Genomic DNA, 17,195 nt, shown 5'->3' with positions numbered 1-17,195 from the left:
GTCCTCCGTGAGCACTAGACCTACAGGGAAATTCTGAAGAAGGGTATTGGCATTGAATTACATTATCCCTCCAAGGGTTACTTATTAGCTGCAAAAGAAAAAAAAAAGGAATTATAGAGGGGAAAATTGGGACAACCATGGCTGGGTGATCAAACTTGACCAAGGAGAGGCAGACAGGGGTCACCACGTGCCTCCAGATGTGACACCCCGGGAGGGACCCGACTCTACTCGTGCTGCTCTCCAGCTGAGAATGCAGAACCTCATCTAATCACAGTGAAATATCAGACAAACATGAAAGGAGCATCGTTCTAAAGTCGACCCTTAAGCAACTCAGGGGTCAGGAGCACCAACCCCTTCATAGCTGAGAAGCCAGTATAACTTTACAGCTGGCCCTCTGGATCCAAGATTCTGTACTGCATGTTCAATCAACCACAGATCAGGGAGTACCTGGGCGACCTATTTAGTGAAAAAGAAAAAAAAAATCCACCTATAGGTGGATCCAACCAGTTCAAACCCCTTGCTCAAGGGTCAACTGTCTTTTCAAAAAGTGGAGAATTGTTTTCTTCACGTTTCAATGTTATAAAAAATAAAAATGCTATGAAAATGTTCCAGATTACAGAAGCTAATTTGATTCTATACTGGAGCAGGAAAATGCTATGAAGAACCTTATTAGGTCAACCAACAAATCAGAATATACAACGTAGATGACAGAAGTGTTCTATCAACTTATTAAGTTGATAACTGTACTGCAGTCCTATCAGAGAAATCCCCTATTCTTAGGAAGTACACATTGAAATATTTAGAGACATATGACACATAAAACTTATGGTCACATTGTTCTGAATGTTGTTTGTGTGTATGTGTGCAGAGATAACAAAAAAAGGAAATGAAGTAAAAATGCCAACAAAGTGAATGTAACAATAGGTGACCTTGTTCTTTGTAGCATATTAATCTTTGCAACTTTTTGTAAATTTGGAATTTTTTTTTTCTTTAAAAAATGCTGTACCCGCAGCATGTGGAAGTTGCCAGGCTAGGGCTCAAATCAGAGCTACAGATGCCGGCCTATGCCAGAGCCACAGCAATGCGGGATCCAAGTCACCTCTGTGACCTACCACAGCTCATGGCAATGCCAGATCCATAACCCACTGAGCAAGGCCAGGCATCAAACCCGCATCCTCACAGATCCTAGTCAGGTTCATTAACTGCTGAGCCACGAAGGGAACTCCTGAATTATTTTCAAATAAAAATAAATTTTTAAAAATCTGTACTTCTACTTAAAATGTGAAAGGAACCCCTAGCTTACGTAAGCAAGACCTCTTGGGCTTGTTGACAGTGACAGCTCCTGGCCACCGTCACTTCCTGAGTGCTCTTCTTAGGGCAAGCTGAGAGTTCAGCCAAGTGGGTCTCATTACTCATGGCCAGAGCTGCCAGAAATCTTTTGGTTATACATCCTGGGTAGGTTTAGCAGAGGTTAGTTCCATGACGCATCACACGTAAAAGTAATCAGAGCACCATTTATTTTCATTTATTCAACACATGTGCTCAGTACGCGCCAACTTCTGAGCCTGTGGTGGGGACTGCCTTCTTTCCCTGTTAATGGAACCAGGAAATAAGGGTATGATCCTAAACTCTTACCTATTTTTCACAAAAACATTCAATCTGCTACCAATCAGAAGCAATTTTACCTCCTAAATGCCTCCCAAATCTGCCCATTGGTCTCCTTCCTGATCAGTCTACAGGCTCCTAACTTGTCTGTCTCTATTCTTACTTCCATGTCTACCCTGCAGCCAGCATGCTCTTTCTGAAAGGGAACTCAGGCCTGGGCTTGATGGGCCACTCAATACCCCACCAGTCCTCCAGGCTGTCAGTCAGTCCAGCACATGCACCCAGGTCAGAGAAGCCCCACCCCAGGAAGGGACGACTGAACTCGTGCCTTGGAACCATCTCCCTTCCCTCTGGCCTCCTACCCTCATCACCAGGGTGCACGGTGGGAAACCAACCCTCGCTCCCTTTTGCATTTCACAGCCGCTTCACCTCCATCTGCATTGGGTCCACTGGCCCCCATCTCTCTATGCCGCTTCTCTATTTATGTCAGTCAACCCCTACCAATGCTCAGCATCTCCCCTCGCACCGCTAGCCATCCACTGAAACCCTTTTTTGGTGCCCTCGAATTCACAGCTCACCATGAGCAGAATCCCCTAGCTCCAATCTGTTCTCTTCAACTGCCTTCACCATCTTTTTTTTTTTTTGTCTTTCTTTTCCAGGGCGGCACTTGTGGCATATAGAAGTTCCCAGGATATGGGTCTAATCAGAGCTGTAACCGCTGCCCTACACCACAGCTCACAGCAATGCCAGATCCCCAAACCACTAAGCGAGGCCAGGGATTGAACCTACAACCTCATGGTTCCTAGTCAGATTCGTTAACCACTGAGCCACAATGGGAACTCCCACCTTCACCCTCTTGAGTCAGTCAGCCCTGGCTTCAGAACTCCAGGGGTTCTCCTCTGAGGATAGTGTCCACTGCAGTCTTTGTAAGTGGTGCTGTGCAATTTGCCCCCACTATTTCAGTATCACTGGGCCCACAAGTGGGAGAGAATCCTCCTTCCTCCCCATCGCCACTTACAGACCATTCTCTACCCTTTTTCCCCTAAACCTCCCAGCTTTGAATCTCATCATATTCTACTGCCTACAATTTCTATAGTGGTTGTCATCCTCACAGTCATCTCCCTTGCATGATGATGCTACTATTGCCTCTGTCACCCTCTCCAAACCCACTCAGTGAGGCCAGGGATTGAACCCACATCCTCCTGGATACTAGTTGGGTTTGTAATCCACTAAGCCACAATGGGAGCTCCCTGGAAATTTCAATATATGAAGAAACGATTCCTCCTACTCCCCAGACATCCCAGTTCCCAGAACTTCTCTCTTCCAACAAGGTTATCTTGCTCACTCTCCCAGCTCCTCACACTCATGTTCTTAATTCCAAAGCAGGGCTTCCCTGTTACAGCACCAGTGACACTTCTGTGTTGGTTGGGGCAGGGGGCGGAGTTCTTCCTGTACCAATATACAACACTTGGGGAAAAGTTGAGCAGCACACTCAACCTCTACTCCAGAAACCAGTAGCATCCCTGCCCCACCCAGCACTATGACACCAAAAATGACTCTAGATGTTGCCAAGTATCCCTGAGGGTGGGGAGCAGGAGGTGAGAAGCAACAGCCACCAGTTAGAAACACTGCTCTAGGACAATTTTCCCTTTACAATAATTGAAGCCTCTCCCTAATCGCAACCCTAGCACCCAACTTTCTGACCACCACCACCCTCACTCTCCAGCTCCCTCTTCCAAATACTCTACCGGTAACAATTTCTCAACTAAACCACTCACTCACCTCCTTCTCAAGTTTCAACTCCATGGTAAATCACCACAATTGCTCCCCTGCTGGTCTCTGGGTACTGCTTTCTTAACAAGATCAACTCCCCACTTGCTCCATGCCTGCCCCAGTGTCACTGAATGTGGCTGGAGAAAAGCACACCGAGAATGGGCTCACTTTAAATTCATGACCCTTCATGCTACCAAGTTATCATAGGCTATCATCAAACCACACATCTCATGTCCGTTTTCTCTTCAAAATTACTATTTCGTAGCTTCCTTTTCCTTTAGGCCCAGCACATGCTCTGCAACCTCAGTCTTAGCTGATCTTGCTTCCTAGATTTCTCAAAGTGAACAGCAGAATGCCCAGAAGAAAACTGTCCACTCATCCTAATCTACACTCCCATGCTCCACATTCCTGCCTGCAAACCTTAGGTGAACTGTCCTGGCTGCCCTCTAAACCAGGTATATCCTTCCATTTATACAATAGCTGTCATCCCCTGTCCTCTACTCAAGGAATATCATTCCAACATTTCTCTCTCCTGCATCAACTTTCTACCCTGTAGATCATTCTTATCAGGCAATACATGTGCTGTTATTTCTTCCAACTCAGAAAGCAAAACACATCCCTCTTGATCTACTTCCCGTGCCAGTTATCCCCCTGTTTGTTCTTCTTTGTGCCAAAACTCCTCAGAAGAGTTGTCCACACTCACCATCTCCAATTCCACTCCTCCTATTACCTCTTTTGTTTTTCTTAATCAACATCTGTCAATTTAGGTGTTCATTATCCTATTAATGAACGTCTATGTTATTTTGTTTTTTGCTTTCATGTAAGTGTTACAATGGATACACATGGCCCTTATGATTCTCTAGGGTACATAGACCTAAGCATGGACTTGCTGGGTTAAAGCTCACTCTTCAATCCACCAACACTGGTTTTATCAATGACCTCCTACAATGGTCAATTCTCAGTCCTTATCTAATTCAATCTATCAGCATTGTGTGGCACTTAATAGATGACTTTTACTTGGCAAAGGTGAGGACAAACAGTACTCCTTCTATCTCCCTGGTTGTTCCATCTCAGCCTCCCTTTCTGGTTCTTCCCTTTCTCTTCTTACCTACACTCACTATCCTAATGACCTCATATAGTCTCATGGCTTTGAATACTGGGATACGTCAGTGATTCTCAAATTTGAGTATGCTCCCCAGACACTGGGCCCAAACTCCAGACTCACAAAGCCCACTTATTAAATGTCCCCACTTAGGGAGTTCCCTGTTGGTCCAGTGGTTAGGATTCGGCACTTTTACTACTGCAACTGAGGTTCAATCCCCGGTCTGGTCTGGGATCTGCAATCTCACATCAACTTAAAAAAAAAAAAAAAAATCCCCACTTAAATGTCTGACACATCAGACTCAAAATGTAAAAAAATGGGGCTCCTGATCTTTCCCCTGAGCCTGCTCTCCTCACAGCTTTCCCCACCTCCCTGAAGGGCAGCTCCATTCTTCCTGCCCTTCATATCTAACATCTTTAAGTCACCAGGGTGCCCCTCTCTCCTACCTCCCCACGTCCACAAAACCATGTGGCTAAATCCAGACTCTACAAGCTTCTCCATACTTGTAATATTGCTACCCTAGTTCAAGCCACTATCCTCTCTCACCTGGAAATAGACATGAGCTGTTGAGTGAGTGAATTAGCAAGAATCTTGGCAATCAAGGTATTCAATGAAAAGCAACCATTTGATCCAGACTTTTAAAAAATTTAAACCCCTGGTAATAAACAATAAACACATTCTTAAAAGTAAGAGCTAACATATAAGTGGCAAAACAATAGCGGTATTTTCATTAAAATCAAAAACCAATCCAGAATGTCTTGTCTTGCTGGATTACTTAACACTCTTCTGGAAGTTCTGACTAGTACTTTAAACTATGAAGCTTTATTAAATAACAGAAATGAGGGGATAAACTATTTTTATTTGTGCATGATAGAATTACATATCTATAAAAGTTTATAAGAATCAAAGTAGGAATCTTGGCCAGAACACAAGAATTCAATAAAATGGCTGGATTTCAGATAAACATAAAATTCCATAGTATAAATTTTACTAGCCAAAGGGGGCAGGGGAAACACAGTTATAACAGGAGAAAAAAAAATTTATCTGCAATATTAAGAAAAAAAGTAAAACCCATAAAAGTAAAACATATTACCAAATACCATAAAGGCACACATGAATGAATATAATAAAAGAAATATATATGATATGCTATGAAGCATAAAAACTGTGCTCAAAACCACATGTATATACATAAACACATATATCACATGTTCACTCTAACAGGAAAAAAATCTGAGTTTGTGCCAAAATGATAATCACTACCTCACAATTTTAAGTTCATAGATAATTTACATTTTCTTTTTACAGTGTAATTCCTAGATTTCCACAATCATCATCTTCTTTAAGCCACAATACCTATTTTGAAGCTTAAATAATGCATCAAAGTATTTATACTAATTAGCTTCTGAATGTGTCAGAGGAATAAATTTCTAAACAATTAGTATTTAGTTGCAGACAGCTATTTGCTGTTCCCTCAAAAATGAATCACTGAATTCACTAAGGCTATATCTGAGAAAGGTGAAAGAGTTATTTGTGGATGCAATGCAATATATAAACAGATAATTGGTATGTGACAATACATTAGCAGTATTTATTAAGATTTTTCAATGTTTTATGATGGACACAGTTAGTATTAAAAAGTGGAATTGGACAATATTAGCGACTTAATGTGTCACCAGGAATATCTTTTCTTTATAGGCTACTGCCATTCTTTTGGGAACTGAATCTCTGAATTTGGCCCTAAAAACACTGAACCAGATCAGCCCACTGGCAGAATAAGTATTTCAATCATTTTTCAAGCTAATTGTGATTACTGTTCCATGTTGGGCCTGAGGGGGCTTTTTTATTTAACCTATGATTACAGTTAAAGGCCTCCATAATACTCAACTTAATTCTACCATTAAGTAAATCGCCACTTCACAAAGAGGCAGAGAAAGAAGAAAGAATCTGTAAAGCCAGAATATTAAGGAAATTGAGTGGTTTGCTTAAATTAATATGCTACATAATAAAATTAAATTAAAACTCCCTTTGATTTAAACCTGAGTTATATGTGACCTGCTCTGACACAATACTAAATAAAGGTCACTGCCACTAAACTTAATGACCCAGGAGCATGTACTGCCTCAGGCCACCCCGGAACAAAAGACCATTCCTTCTTAGAGATGTGATGGCAAAAGGGCTGAGCCAACTGCAGGAAACCATTTCACACCTTGGAGACTGCATTAAAAAAAAGTCATGATGGCATCAATTTTGTTGTTCTTGCCTACTAATGAAGAAATGTAAGGAGCATAAAGTTTAAGTTAGCTTCACTTTTACTAAGTATTTATCCCAAGACAATCAGAGACATTTTAAGGTAGTATAAATAATAATGTAAAAGGAGTTTAAAACAGCTCATTCACAAAAATAACTTAGGTCCAAGGGGGAAAATGTCTTAATTAATTTTTTTCTTTTTAGGGCTCCAGGTGTGGCATATGGAGGTTCCCAGGCTAGGGGTCAAATCAGAGCTGTAGCTGCTGACCTGCCCCACAGTCACAACAATGCCAGATCTGAGCCACCTTTGCGACCTACACCACAGCTCATGGCAATGCCAGATCCTTAACCCACTGAGTGAGGCCAGGGATAGAATCTGAATGCTCATGGGTACTAGTTGGGTTCGCTTCCTCTGAGCCACAACAGGAACTCCAAGAATGACTCTGAATAACAGTGATGCTTCCATGAAAAGTGTTATCATTTCAATATCATATTCTCATTAAAAACTTGAAATGTTATTTTCAATGTATTAAACAGAACTTACTCCTTGCTTATTAAGTTATGTGAAACCGGCAGCAGGACAGGGAGAAAACTGTATAACATCGCTAAATAATCACCTATTCTACTTTCAGATTTTTGTTTGTTTTTTGTTTTTGTTTGCTTTTTAGGGCTGAAGATGCAGCATTTGGAAGTTTCCAGGCTATGGGTCAAGTTGGAGATGCAGTTGCCGGCCTATGCCACAGCCACGGCAACACCAGATCCAAGCCTCGTCCATGACCTTCACCACCGCTCACAACAATGCCAGATCCTTAACCCACCAAGCAAGGCCAAGATCAAACCCTCATTCTCATGGATACTACATGGATTCATTTCCGCTGCACCACAATGAGAACTCCCTACTTTTGGATGATGTTAATTCAATATTTCATCAGTTTATCTTTTAAGACTGTTGGATCTAATCAGGACTTGAAGAAAACTACATTTTCTTCAAACTAGAAAGTACTACTATAAGGTTTTTGGACTATTCATTCCTTGAAAAATCAGGAATTTCTCCTCCTTACAAGTTAAAATATTTCAAAATCCAATTATCAGCAGCATATAGAAGTTCCCAGGCTAGGTAGGGGTTGAATTGAAGCTGCAGCTGCCAGCCTATGTCAGAGCCACAATGATATCAGATTCTTTTTTTTTTTTTTTGTCTTTTGTCATTTTAGGGCCCCACCCTCAGCATATGGAGGTTCCCAAGCTAGGGGTCTAATGGAAGCTGTAGCTGCCAGTCTACATCAGAGCCACAGCAATGCAGGATCCGAGCCGAGGCTGCGACCTACACCATAGCTCACGGCAACGCGGGATCCTTAACCCACTGAGCGAGGCCAGGGATGGAACCCACAACCTCATGGTCCCTAGTCAGATTTGTTTCTGCTGCACCACAACAGAACTCCAATATGAGATTCTTCACCCACCGAATGAGGCCAGGGATTGAACCTGCATCCTTTCAGACATTATGTCAGGTTCTTAACCTGCTGAGCCACAAGGGGAACTCCAGTACCAGGTTTTCTGACTTGGCCCCACATCCGCCCAGCAGATCAGTTCATTGATCAGGTGACAGGTATTTACTGAGCACCTGCTACAGGTAGGGTGCTACGCTGGACACCAGGTTCCAACAGTAGCTGCAGCCGCTTTTCTTCCTGTGTCTCAACTTGTGGATGCACCAGCAGATTTTGTTTATCTCTTTTTTACAACAAGGATCTTATCTGAAAGTCAATTCAATGCCATTCACTTAAGTTTCTGTTCTGCATAAACTCAGTATCAAAGAGACAGCAGGGTGGATGCTCCTCTGCCATATTTTCACCTTGTATCCCATAAACATGCATCAGAGAAACAGCACTTCAAGGGAGCGTCATTTTCACAGGGAAATTAAAAGGGAGCTTCTACATCCCTGCCTTTTTTGGCCCAGTTTCGTAAAAGCTGCCTGTCAAGGCATGAGTACACCCTGAGGCTCTGACAAATACTCTGTCTGCTACTCAAACAGTCCAGCTCTGTCAGGATGCAGAGCCACGGTCAGCATCTTTAAATCCCTGGCCTACACTTCCTTGAAAGCGTCCAGTGTTTCCCATCTGCTTTCTCTACCACGCTCAATGAAGAAAAGAACAAAAGTATGACTTCCTACAGACTGTTCAATTTACTTCAGGATAAATTTAGGACATGTTTTGCCTTGCATGCAGGCTGCACCCTTCTGACCATCGATCTGATGTCTGCACCTTTCACAGACAATACGGAAGAGCTAATCAACTCCTACTCTCTGTAGAGTGAACCCTAGAAAGGTTATTTTTTGCCTCTTGCTAAAACTGAAGTGACATTTCTCTGTTACTAACTCATTCATTTCTACTCACTTCCCCTTCCCTTCCTTGAGAAGATGTTCAATGAGTCACCTAAGCCGGTTCCATGTGGCTGTGGCTGACGAAAACAGGACAGTTTTACTTCACCGTGTCTTCTAAGTTATCAATGGGCAGACAAGACTTTCCGTCTCAGGGAAGTCTTCAGGGAAGTTAAGTGAAAAACACAAACTTACATCTTTCCCCAGGACTCTGAGCTCAAACTGTGTCTCCTTGAAGTGCACCTTTGTAATCCGAGGCCTGTAAAGCAAAACAGATGGTGGTGGTGGTGCTGTTTTTAAGAATTAATCAGAAATTCAGAGATGTATCCAGTGGGAAAAGACCAGTTTATCCTGGCTCCTATATAGACTGTGCTACCGTAGCTGGAGAGAGTTCTCTGTACATCCTTTGCTCTGGACGCCTTCCTAAATAAATTCCATTCTCATTTTCCTGGGCTTCTCCAGGAAATGTAGGCAAGCTTGGGATCTGCCGGCCTTGGCAGTGCTGCCTTCCCAGACCCCCAATCTCTCTCATCTCTTTCCCCATTTAGAGTTAAAGCTCACAGAAGTCCTGGACCCACAGCCCACCAGCATACACTGGAATAGGCAGAAAATCCAGCTTCCATGGACAAGACTGTCCAGAATCACAGTACCTGAAATTTACAGAGAAAATCCATACTGAGATGCACTGGAAGAAAACTTTTTTTTTTTTTTTTGTCTTTTTAGGGCCACACCTGTGGCACATGGAGGTTCCCAGGATAGGGGTCAAAAAGGAGCTGTAGCTGACAGCCTACACCACAGCCACAGCAATGTGGGATCCAAGCCTTATCTATGACCTACACCAGCTCGCAGCAACACTGGATCCTTAACCCAATGAGCAAGGCCAGGGATCGAACCTGCATCCTCATGGATGCTAGTCAGATTCCTTTCCACTGAGCCACTGCAGGAACTCCTGGAAGAAAACTTTTACCCGATTTCACTCATTTTCTTACTGACCACTGGAAGTGTACTTGTTCTCTTTTTCCCAACCCTTTCAAAGACACATAAGACATATAAGCGCAATATATACAGTGTATAACTTTAATACCCACCCTGCCCTCAAGTTAACTTACCAGAAATACTTCCCCACTTGCTTTTTATTCTTGTAGACAACAACACCAACCGGAGTTAATCCTAAGAAATACTCAGATTTGTTTTCTCCCTGTAAAAACAAACATATGCTTATAACTATAATTTATTCAACTAAAAAACCTTTTTAAATTTATTTTTATTTATTTTTATTTTTATTTTTTTGGTCTTTTTGCCTTTTCTAGGGCCGCTCCCGTGGCATAAGGAGGTTCTCAGGCTAGGGGTCTAATCGGAGCTGTAGCCGCCAGCCTACACCAGAGCCACAGCAATGCCAGATCCAAGCCACGTCTGCAACCTACACCACAGCTCACGGCAACGCCAGATCCCTAACCCACTGAGCAAGGCCAGGGATCGAACCTGCAACCTCATGCTTCCTAGTCGGATTCGTTGACCAATGTGCCACGATGGGAACGCCAACTAAAAAACTCTTTGTCAAACTGTAACTGGCCATACGAACATAATCTGTTGCCTTAATACTGGATCTGGTCTTTGAAAGACATCAGCTTAGAAAGCTAGCTAAGCTAACATGATAGCTTACCTACTGCTCATCTTTTCAAAGTTTTAAAGAAAACCGCTCTTAGTGCATTCTTACTGGTCACCTCACTTCACTCAAAGAACCTGGACTACCTCCCAATCAGGCCACTGACTGATTCACCTCATGTTGCTTCTACAGTGGTGTCCAACCCTGGCTGCAGACTAACTAGAATGCCCCCTGTAGCTTAAAATGCTGATGCCTAGGTACTATCAAAACCAGTTAAATGAGAATCTGTACTAAAGGGGCCCAGGTATCAAAAACACAGAAGTGCTCCTGGTGACTCTCTACTGCAGCTAAGAACTGACCATCAATAGCTGCTCTCAACAGTCCCTTCCAGGAGTTCCCGTGGTGGCGCAGTGGTTAACGAATCCGACTAGGAACCATGAGGTTGCGGGTTCGATCCCTGCCCTTGCTCAGTGGGTTAAGGATCCGGCGTTGCCCTGAGCTGTGGTGTAGGTTGCAGACGCGGCTCGGATCCCGCGTTGCTGTGGCTCTGGCGTAGGCCAGTGGCTACAGCTCCAATTCGACCCCTAGCCTGGGAACCTCCATATGCTGCGAGAGCGGCCCAAGGAAATAGCAAAAAGACAAAAAAAAAAAAAAAAACCCACAAAAAAACAGTCTCTTCCAAAGGCTCATCCTGATCTTACTCTCTGGACAATCATGAGGCCTTGACCCCTCCCCAGAAAGCTTAGGCAACCACCTGCAGATATATACTTGGATTTGCAGAGGTTTCTAGCATGCTCCTTCCTACTTCTATTTGTGACTTTTAAGACTGTTCAAAATGTTTAAATATAATCTCTTCTGGTAAAGACTGGAAAAGACTGCTTCATTTCTAGGCAATGACAACCCCAATTAAGAAAATGGAATTCCAGGAGTTCCGGTTGTGGCTCAGTGGTTAACGAATCTGACTAGGAACCATGAGGTTGCGGGTTCGATCCCTGGCCTCCCTCAGTGGGTTGGGGATCCGGCGTTGCCGTGATCTGTCGTGTAGGTTGCAGACAAGGCTCGGATCCTGTGTTGCTGTGGCTCTGGCGTAGACCGGCGGCTACAGCTCTGACTGGACTCCCAGCCTGGGAACCTCCATATGCCATGGGTGCAGCCCTAGAAAAGAGGAAAAGGAAAAAAAAAAAAAGAAAAAAAGAAAGAAAATGGGATTCCAAAATGAAAATATCACAGACTGAGTGGGTACCAAGGACATGAAGAGAACTGTTTGTATTTACCTTATTTCTACTCTGAGGTCAAAAACAGCTTACAAAGTCATACTCCCAAAGATGTAAGGTAACTAATATATTTTCAAAGGCTATCAGCTGTTGCCCAGTGTCAGTTCTAAAAATTTGATTTTAAAGGAATGCATGGAAGATTCTAGTGAATTCAATGTAGTCACCATAAAATTGCACCCCCCTCAAAAAAGTATTTTTAAAATAGGGTAACCATTACACAGATGCAGAAGCACTTTGCAGAAGACTCTTTTTATACATTTCCTATAAGATATATATTTTTTTAAATTATAAACCTAACAAAATGAATGTGGCTAAAATGGAAAAAGGTAACTATTCCACAAAGTTTTAGAAGTATTTTTAAAGGAGAGAATTACAGAGCACTTAAAAATTTAATGAGATTAGAACCTAATTTATCAGAGAACTACTACTTCTCCCAAATATGTAACTTCTATTGCCATATTAAAAGTATACCCATGAATGCTTCTGATTTGTTTTTTAGGGCAGTTTAATTTTTATTTATGTACTTTTGTATTGTAACCATTGTAATTCTTTATTAATAATGAGATTATCTGTTTTAGTCAGCAATGATGAGCAAAAGACATTATAAAATGAATGCATCAGTAAGTTGTTTGCATTACAGTTAGTTTTGTGAGTTCCTTAAAAAATTGAGTTTCATAATCCAACTGACAAATATTCAGTCTACATATAATCTTCAGCAATTTACCTCATGTGAAGAATAAGTCACATGGGTTCATTTTCTCAAATAATCAGATTCGTCTATTACTAACTAAACTCTTATAAAATGAAAGACAATGACATTCCAATCCTACTGGCATAGAATAACCAAATGGTTACCTTAAAGAAGTGGCTCCAAGTGTAAGACCTGGATCTAAAACACTCAATGCACATTCATAGTAATTGCCCACAGACTATATTCAGAAAGTTGTCATGAGCCACTGAAGAAAATTTGCAAAAAATGTTCCTATTTATGCAACGGCACTAACTATAGTAGGCAGTGACCCTGATACTCAGAGAACCTGTACATCGCACATAAAACAACCAACAGTTACAGACATACTGTTGCCTAAAGCCTACTTTACCAGGCAGGTGATTTTATGAATGCTTTTCAGCCATAAAATCTATTGAAAATCCTCCTGTTTTCTGTCTAATATAATCAATTATACACCAATTTAGAACTGTTTGGACGTTTAGCTAAGCCCTCTGGAGCTATTACCCAGATTGTGTTTTCAAGTCTGTTTAATTGTTTTCTACACATGGAAATATAATCACAGACTTTTATGCAAAACTCATTAGGGTTTAATCCACGCAAGAGATTCTCTGTGTTCAAAAAACACAGATGAAAAGGTATCATCTGCTCGCTAAACAACAAGACCGCTCCTTTCCTTTGGGAGTTTCAGTGACTTTTTAAGAAAATCTCATCCACCTAAAATATTTTGCGTTAATTAAATGTTACTCACATAGACCGGATGGAGGTCAACACCATACATCTCCAAGGATTTGGCAGTCCGCAAGTAATTCAGTTCCGCTTCAGAAGGAGCCTGACCCCTACATCCAGCGTAAAAACAAAGAGCATTACTTTACTGATAGCTACCACTCTCGCAGGGAATATAAACCACTTTCACTATATTCACTGGAAAAATAAATAATCCTTTGTGCTAATGCAAATATAAGCCTCTGCATTTCAAGTAGGCTCTTGTCCTCATGGTGACAAAATTTTACACTCTGAGGTGATACTTGTAAGTTCATTTCATTTACCAAGTCTAGTTTTGCTCTTGATAGCCAATCCCAATGGCCCCACGTATATTAAAAAGTTTCAGTTTCAGAAGCCCCCAAAGAGATTACTGAGTGAATAAGCACTCAAATTAAAAGGCATACCCTTTACACAGAGTAAAACGTCTCTGTGCACCAGTAGCTCTCCATCAGGAGAGAAAGGAAGGAGCACAGTGGTAGCCAGAAAAGGGGGGGAGCACACATGAGGTTCTTTAAAAATTGTGAAAATCCTTGTCATTTCCTTAACACAAAGTATAAACATCTTCCCCAAATCTTTACTGGTGATAATATACAGAAAACCGCATTCATTCCTAGAGGGTAAGCATCTTCCAGGAATCTCCATAGATGAGTGGAACTCTGTGCATCCGTGTGTGTGTGCATGCACGCACGCACGCACGTGTATGAGAGAGAGAGAAAGAGGGACAGAGAGGTTTTCCATGGTTAACAAAAGGATTTACAGATTTTTAAAAATTAAAAAATCCTGCTTTGATGCAATCCCATGTTTCGGCCATGGTACACAAATTAGACACAAGGAAGCTACCACGCCTTGATCAAGCTTTAGTCTCTTACAATTAATAGTCGTGCTGTCAGTGCCATCATGTAAAACATATAAGGCCCTTACCCAAAGCTTCATGATAATTTCAAAACATAGTTTTACTTGGAAACTCCAAGAGGAATTAGTATTCTCCGAAAGGGCCAAACGCACCACTCTTCATAATATAACAGGCACTCTCTCAGCACCCACTTCAGTGAAACCTTAAAATGAAGGGCTCTACAACCAGGCTGGAGGGCATTCTGGGGCGTGTTAATACAGGATGGCTTCTCTCACTGCAATTCAACAACTGCCTTCTGCTGCTACTCGCTGAAACAGATCCTTTAGGCAAACATTTTTTGTTGACCAGATTAATTCTACAATTTCCCCCCTAACTATAATAGATCTGAAAGCAAGCAAATTCAAGAGAGGGGGGGAATGTTACATAAGAAGCAATAAAGCGAAGTTAATCAGTACAGAGGATTTAACCAAATTCACTATAATTAAATTATAACTTCAATGCTGCAGGCCATTAATTGAAAATCCTACTAGGGGAGCATGTGTATTTCTCAGAAGTGCATGTGGTGTTAACATAGTACCCTCTGAGGCTCCACACGGGTGTCATGATTTCCAGATTCAGTGCTAGACACCAAATAAGGCTTTGCTTGTAACTATGAAAATTTTACATATTTAAGACAGAGTAAATCCAAAATACATTAAGGCCTCTGTAATGATAAAATATGTTTATAATTAAAAAAGTAAATTTCACAAGGTATTGGTGACTGATAAAATAGAAGACTGCAAAATACAGTATGTACAGAATGATTCCATTTATATAAAGTCATACATAAATATATCTATGCAAAATCAATTTTCTCTATGGGAAGTTATGCATAGAGAGGGGTCTCTAAGTCTGTTAACTAAAAATATGTTAATATGTTCACTTTAAGTATTGGGATTTACTCTCTTTTATACTTCTTCTTCTTCTTCTTCTTCTTATTATTATTATTACTGTCTTTTTAGGGCCTTATTCGCAGCATATGGAAGTTCCCAGGCTGGGGTCAAAGTTCCCAGCCAACACCACAGCAAAAGCAACGTGGGATCCTAGCCATGTTAGCTCATGACAGTGCCATAGCTCATGGCAATGCCAGATCCTTAACCCACTGAGTGAAGCCAGGAATTGAACCCGCATCCTCATGGATACTAGTTGGGTTCATTACCACTGAGCCATGATAGGAATCCCTATACTTTTGGGTTTCCTATGAGCATTTTAGTGTTGTAAGCAGTTTTAAAAAGAAAAGAAAGAAAGAAAAACTGTTCAAGGCATAGGTGAAGAATTTATTAAACTTTCTTAAGCCTGCCAATACCGTAAGATGATGGTCGATGGATGCTGCAACATAAAATGGGATTCTTTTTCCAGCCCAGCCTTACTTAAATATAACTGACATATAACACTGTATACGTCTGAGGTGTACGATGTTGGTCTGATATATTTATATATTGCAAAATGATCCCCACCATAGCACAGCTAATACCTCCAACTCATTCCGTAATTAGCCTTCCCTTTTTGTCATGGTAACATATTTAGCAACATTCAAGTATGTGGATGGACCTTGAGGGCATAGTGCTAAGTGAAAAAAGACAGATGAAGACAAATACTGTACAAGATCACCCATATGTGGAATCTAAAAAAGCCAAACTCACAAAAACACAGGCTAGAATGGTAATTACCAGGGATGGGGTGGGCTAGGAGGGGGGCTGCGGGGGGAATGTTGGTAAAGACTGCAAACTTCTGGTTTTAAGATGAAGTTCTGAGGCTCTAATATACACGTTGATTATTGCCAACAGAACGTGATTCTTACATTAGAGTCTTATGTATCCTTTCTATAGCTTCCTCAAGCTCTTCCTTTTGATCAGGAACAAACCGGTACTCTGACACATATCCCGCAGTATGCTTATATGGATCATAATCTCCAAGTTCAGCTAAAAAAGAAAGAAATTGTAAATTTTTTTTCATTTTAGGAAATAAGGGAGTAAAGGTCATCCTGTCATGCTTAAACATTTTCTTCCAATGCTTTATTAATAAGTTTATGTAAGATAATAACTAAATAATTTTAGTTTAAAACAACTCTGATGTGCATATATGGATAGTATAAACAAAATCTTGCCTTAAACATGTGAGTTTTGTTTTCTGCAAGACTATAATTGCCATTTTCGCTGAAATTATTCTTACCAGTTTATATGAAGTAAAATGTTGTAAACAGAATTTAAAGTACATATAATGGAAATGCTTGAGGTGAAAAACAACCATAACCCTATTATAGCCTTTCTCAGACAATGACACTGAGAAATAGAGCATATGATTCAAAATGTATCTGCCCCAGATAATGGTCACGGAAATATAATACCATGCTGCACATAATCCCATTACAGTTGACACAAAGAAGCAAAATGAAGCCAGAAATCTCATTATATTACTGTTTATAAAACTTCTCCACGGAGTTCCCGTCGTGGCGCAGTGGTTAACGGATCTGACTAGGCACCATGAGGTTGCGGGTTCGGTCCCTGCCCTTGCTCAGTGGGTTAACGATTCGGCGTTGCCGTGAGCTGTGGTGTAGGTTGCAGACGCGGCTCGGATCCCGCGTTGCTGTGGCTCTGGCATAGGCCGGCAGCCGTAGCTCCGATTCAACCCCTAGCCTGGGAACCTCCATATGCCGCGGGAGCGGCCCAAGAAATAGCAACAACAAAAACAACAACAATAACAACAACAACAACGACAAAAGACAAAAAAAAAAAAAAACTTCTCCTCCCTGCATTAACCCAACTTTCAAACCCAACTCAGTGCCCAGTTCTTTTACGCAGCAGTTTTCCTAGAATATTTTTTTCTA

The 17,195-nt window shown here is 41.4% G+C and overlaps 1 protein-coding gene across 3 annotated transcripts in view; it reads right to left on the bottom strand.

Moving 5' to 3' along the window:
* The window catches only part of EPB41L4A (erythrocyte membrane protein band 4.1 like 4A), a 264,522-nt gene that overhangs the window by 92,185 nt on the left and 155,142 nt on the right, over nucleotides 1–17,195 (bottom strand). For all 3 annotated transcript variants that reach the window (XM_047778430.1, XM_047778432.1, XM_047778431.1), the window contains 4 exons: nucleotides 16,170–16,290; nucleotides 13,463–13,550; nucleotides 10,214–10,302; nucleotides 9,300–9,363 (listed from right to left, as the gene is read on the bottom strand). In XM_047778430.1, coding sequence (XP_047634386.1) covers nucleotides 9,300–9,363; nucleotides 10,214–10,302; nucleotides 13,463–13,550; nucleotides 16,170–16,290 — 362 coding nt within the window. The remainder of the gene's footprint in view (nucleotides 1–9,299; nucleotides 9,364–10,213; nucleotides 10,303–13,462; nucleotides 13,551–16,169; nucleotides 16,291–17,195) is intronic.

The sequence above is a fragment of the Phacochoerus africanus genome, chromosome 4 (assembly GCF_016906955.1).
Source record: "Phacochoerus africanus isolate WHEZ1 chromosome 4, ROS_Pafr_v1, whole genome shotgun sequence".
NCBI lineage: Eukaryota > Metazoa > Chordata > Mammalia > Artiodactyla > Suidae > Phacochoerus > Phacochoerus africanus.
This window is presented reverse-complemented; position numbering and strand designations above follow the sequence as displayed.